Below are 4,911 nucleotides of genomic sequence, written 5' to 3' on the forward strand. Positions count from 1 at the left end.
ACAATTACAGAACTTGTTAAGTTCAACAATCACAGAACTTGTTTAGTTCAACAATCACAGAACTTGTTAAGTTCAACAATCACAGAACTTGTTAAGTTCAACAATCACAGAACTTGTTAAGTTCAACAATCACAGAACTTGTTAAGTTCAACAATCACAGAACTTGTTAAGTTCAACAATTACAGAACTTGTTAAGTTCAACAATCACAGAACTTGTTTAGTTCAACAATCACAGAACTTGTTAAGTTCAACAATCACAGAACTTGTTAAGTTCAACAATCACAGAACTTGTTAAGTTCAACAATCACAGAACTTGTTAAGTTCAACAATCACAGACCCTGTTAAGTTCAACAATCACAGACCCTGTTAAGTTCAACAATCACAGACTTAGAAGGACTCATGATTTGATTTTGTTTGATAACTTTCTCGTTTATTTTGATGTCATTGCCAATTGACTCGTAGCGACGAGCAAAGACAAAATTGAATGCTACAAAAATTCTCAAATACAAACAACCAGTTGGTTCTTTTGTTTTGGTGTTTAGTTGTCAGAGAAGTAAGCTTCCCAGTTGTATCTGAACTCTCTCAGGGTGAGCTCACCGTTACCTGGAACACAGAATTTATAGAACTTAGTGTATTCCTTAGATAGATTGATATATATATATATATATATATATATATATAGATAGATAGATAGATAGATAGATAGATAGATAGATAGATAGATAGATAGATAGATAGATAGATAGATAGATAGATAGATAGATAGATAGATAGATAGATAGATAGATAGATAGATAGATAGATAGATAGATAGATAGATAGACAGACAGACAGATAGATTGATAGATAGATAGATAGATAGATAGATAGATAGATAGATAGATAGATAGATAGATAGATAGATAGATAGATAGATAGATAGATAGATAGATAGATAGATAGATGTGGCTAGTACATCGACGAACGACTAGCCGTACTGTATTTTTCTATAACTACTGTTGGGTGCTAATTACGGCTGGTTGGGACATCGTAACAAAAACTGATATACATCGGATTCAATCTCATCTCGTATCGCTTGGTTCGGATGTCTACTGCTTCAGCACCAGCTGTTGTTTTTTTAATTCGAGCATCAAATAATTGTTCATATTTTTGTTTCAAAACAAGTGCTTCTCTCACCGTTCTCATCAAAGAGATGAAAGATGTGTGGGTAATCGAGATTGTTCAAAACCTCATCGGGAACTCTATCCATCTCGAGGAAGAAGAGAGGGGCATTCTGGGGGTTGGGGAATCCTTCTTGTCTCCAGCCTCTGTCAAACTCTTGTTTGGTCACATCACCGTCACCTGGAAATTAGTAAAGAAAAGAAATGTTAAGATATCTCTTTTAGACCTTGTGATCTATGAAGCCAGTTAATGTAAAGCTCATCAGTTCTATGGCCAATGATCTACGAGGGTGTCACGTGGCCAGCACAATGACCTACGCCTGGATTCGAACTCAAACCTACACTTTCGGCCCTCACGTCCAATTAATATTAAAAGTGTGAACATTTGATTTCTATAACGTTTAGTAGTAGATATTTTTTGTTTATTTCGAGCCATAATGTTCAGGGATAACCTCTAACAAGAATAAATATTTATGAACAAATATATTTTAAAACAAAACAATAACGTTTTTTTTTACACATGCGGAAAACGTTAACAATACGTGAGGAAAACTTTTCAAATGGATTAGTTTCTATTTTCATCTATTTTCATATGATAATTGTAAATAAAACGTGAAACGTATTTACTGTATGTAGCAAATGTTTGAAAATAATGAAAAAATAAACAACTTTAAAGAAATACAAGTTTTTACATAACAAAATCATATTAGAAATATTTGAAGGTCATTCGTCACCTTTTATAGTTCTCACTTATATAGATGTAAGAGACTTTGATTCGCACATTTTGAATCAAACTATCCAGCATGAAATACTTATTTGTGATTGAGATCATACGAGATGCTGTACATTGCTGAATGTCCAAACATTAGAAGAAGTGGATTCATTTAAAATACCTAAGGTCATACACAGCAAAAATAAAGGATCAAAAAAAGGATAAAAACTTGTTTGAGCTTGGCATCCGCCATCAGGAGTAAACTGTGGACAATCTGTAAGAGTAGCATCAGCTTTCTCAAGTCAAATTAAAACTGTTTTCTTCGAGACAATTCTACGGGGAAAGGAAAGAGTAGGAAGAAACGGTCGTGTCCAAAGAAAAGCTGGCTGGACAACGTAATTAACCCCCCCCCTTCTCGACCACAACAAAAAAACGTTCTATGAACGATACCTGACTTTTGAAATATTTAATACTAGTCGACCGGCGGCGTAGCATACGCCGCTATTTTGCAGGGCCGGCTTTAGGCCACTGCAACCTATGCGTCCTCGGTGTGCCTCGCACTTTCATAGGACCCGCGCTAATTCTAGGTGTATAAATTATTAAATTAAACCATTTTATAACTTATAACAGATTTCCCACGGCCTCCTGATTTACCAGGAGCTCCTGGAAATCTCCTGAAATTGCAAAATATACGAAGAAGTCCTGGAAATCTCCGGAAATTATTAAAATCTTTTGAAAACTCACACAAATCTCCTGAAATATATAGACAAAAATTGTCATTTATTTTGGGGTGTCATTCAATATAGAAAACGCCACTCCTACGCGCGATAAAAAAAACGGCATAATGCAATACCCGTAATTGTGGAATCTAGTGAAAGAAGCTTCTCAAACTAATGAAAAATTACGAGGTCAACAATTCTCAAAGATAGATTGAAACATTTGGTAATTCTTGCTATTGAGTGTGATCTATGTAGGAAACAGAATTCTTATGATATAGTGTACGACTTCGCTACACGCAAGGCTCGTGTAATAATTCTGTGCTTAGTAAAGAATGAATGAAATGCAAAGACGAATTTATTTTCTAATACAAACTCTAAGTTTCACTTATTATTCGTATCCCTACCCAAACTAGGCTCCGCGAAATCCGTTTTGCATTGGGTCCCACAATGGCTAAGTGACGGGTGAATACTACTTGTTCTTCCCCCCCCCCTTTTTTTTTTTTTGCCTCTAAAATTACGTGGGGTAACGCTAGTCCGTCCTACTTGCAGAAATAACAGAGTGATCTTTCCATTACTTGGTGTCCAAACTCTTGAGCGATGAAGAGAATTATATGTATAGATACTCTCTGATGCCTTTCTGCCGAACTCTCCCCCCCCCCCCCCACCGGACGCTTTCATAATTTTCGTTTTTTTTTTTTTTTAATGACATTCTATAATCATATTCATGCAAGCAATGAACGGTATTAGACACCGCAAACCTTTTTTTTTTCAGGCCTAAACAGAATCAAAATGCATTTATTTTGATATTGTGTTCTCTAACAAAAAAAACAAAAATAAGAGACCATCAGTTTGTTTTATTCATTTCAACAATCTTTTTTTTTTTAATCCTTTTTGAATGTAGAGAAAAGTCAGGGCTACTTGGTATAGTTTTCGTATCTACACCCACACACGTGCGAAATCCTTCTCATTCCTTGCTCTCTCTAAACAACAACAAAAAAATAGACGAGACTGTAGAACTTATGGTGCTATAAGGTAATTTTAGTTTTTTACTAAAAGGAATTAGAAACACAATATGACGTAAGTTGACCAGGGAAAAAACGAAGTAACTATACTTTGAAAATGCTCAATTTGTATTTGAACTTGAACATCAATGTCCAGACACGGACACGTCATAGTTGTCATGCACACACACAACTTACCATCATCATCAAAGTGGCGCCAGAATCTGGCAAACTCTGTCTGGCTTATGACCTGGTCATTTCCAGCGTACTGGTTGAACAGTCTGTCCAGGTTCAAACCCCCACCACCTGGCTGAGCAATGACACTAAAAAAATGAAAAGTAAAAAAAAAAAAATTTTAAAGAGAGTCTATGTTTTCACACAAACTTGCAAGCGGCCCCCCGATGATTCCCCTAGAATCCACAATACAACAAACTTACTTGTTTCGACATTTTCAACGCGAATATCAGAATTTGTGGAGCACCAACGATCAATCACTCTTTCCCTACAATAACGCGGAGCGACTGTGTTGCCGACGAGATTGTTTTGTTTTGCCGACTGATGTTGTTATTACTATTTTAACTCTCATTATTTTGTTTATTTCCATAAGTCTTCAATGAACTGATTGTTATGAAGATGGCTTAACGGATGTGATTGTGGCATTGTCTAATGATAGTCAACATGTTACATTCCTGGCCTATGTAGGCCCTTCCCTTTGGTCAAGTGAAGACTCTTTCGTTTCGGAGGTGACGGGGATGCATATCATTAAATAAAGCTGTATAACTTATGTTAAAGGTGAGGGCAGATGTAACTGAGCACGTCAGTATTTTAAATCATAAACGTTATTGTCATATTATTAAAAAAAAATTAAAACTGAAATCAGATATATATGTTACAAGCTATCAACATATCTACGGATGTATCCACTTACCAACCAAACAGGGCTAATGCAATGACGGCGAATGTTCTCATCTTGTCAGAGACTTCCAAAAGTGACGTCGACTCCAATGTTCAAGTATTTATAGTCCCTGTAGGCAGGACGTGGATTGGCTTATCTTTTGTTTCCTGAGCAAAGATAAAAGACTTTTTAAAAGACAGAAAAATAATGCAAGATGTTACATATAGAGAAACTACAAAGCTAATCTTGCCAAGGAGAGGTCGATTGGTTCAATCTGCAAGTGGGACAGGAAGACAGGTCAAATGTCCGGAACAACGTCAAAAAACGGCTACGTTCTAAACTTTTGTTTGTATCTATGAATAGTCCGACGTTAGGCTGGGTTCGTTTTAGTTGTGTATACATTGTAAATAGGATGAGCATCTGT

General features: G+C 36.0%; 1 protein-coding gene across 1 annotated transcript; it reads right to left on the minus strand.

Moving 5' to 3' along the window:
* Positions 1 to 403: 403 nt before the first annotated feature.
* LOC106072068 (uncharacterized) lies at positions 404 to 4,680 on the minus strand. Its single transcript, XM_056012707.1, has 4 exons — positions 4,521 to 4,680; positions 3,791 to 3,915; positions 1,177 to 1,341; positions 404 to 603 (listed from the first exon to the last, which is right to left on the minus strand). The coding sequence occupies exons 1-4, from the start codon at positions 4,559 to 4,561 to the stop codon at positions 539 to 541; spliced, it is 396 nt and encodes a 131-aa protein (XP_055868682.1). The 5' UTR covers positions 4,562 to 4,680; the 3' UTR covers positions 404 to 538.
* Between the last annotated feature and the right edge of the window lie 231 nt (positions 4,681 to 4,911).

Source organism: Biomphalaria glabrata, chromosome 1 (genome assembly GCF_947242115.1).
Source record: "Biomphalaria glabrata chromosome 1, xgBioGlab47.1, whole genome shotgun sequence".
In the NCBI taxonomy this organism is placed as follows: Eukaryota; Metazoa; Mollusca; class Gastropoda; family Planorbidae; genus Biomphalaria; species Biomphalaria glabrata.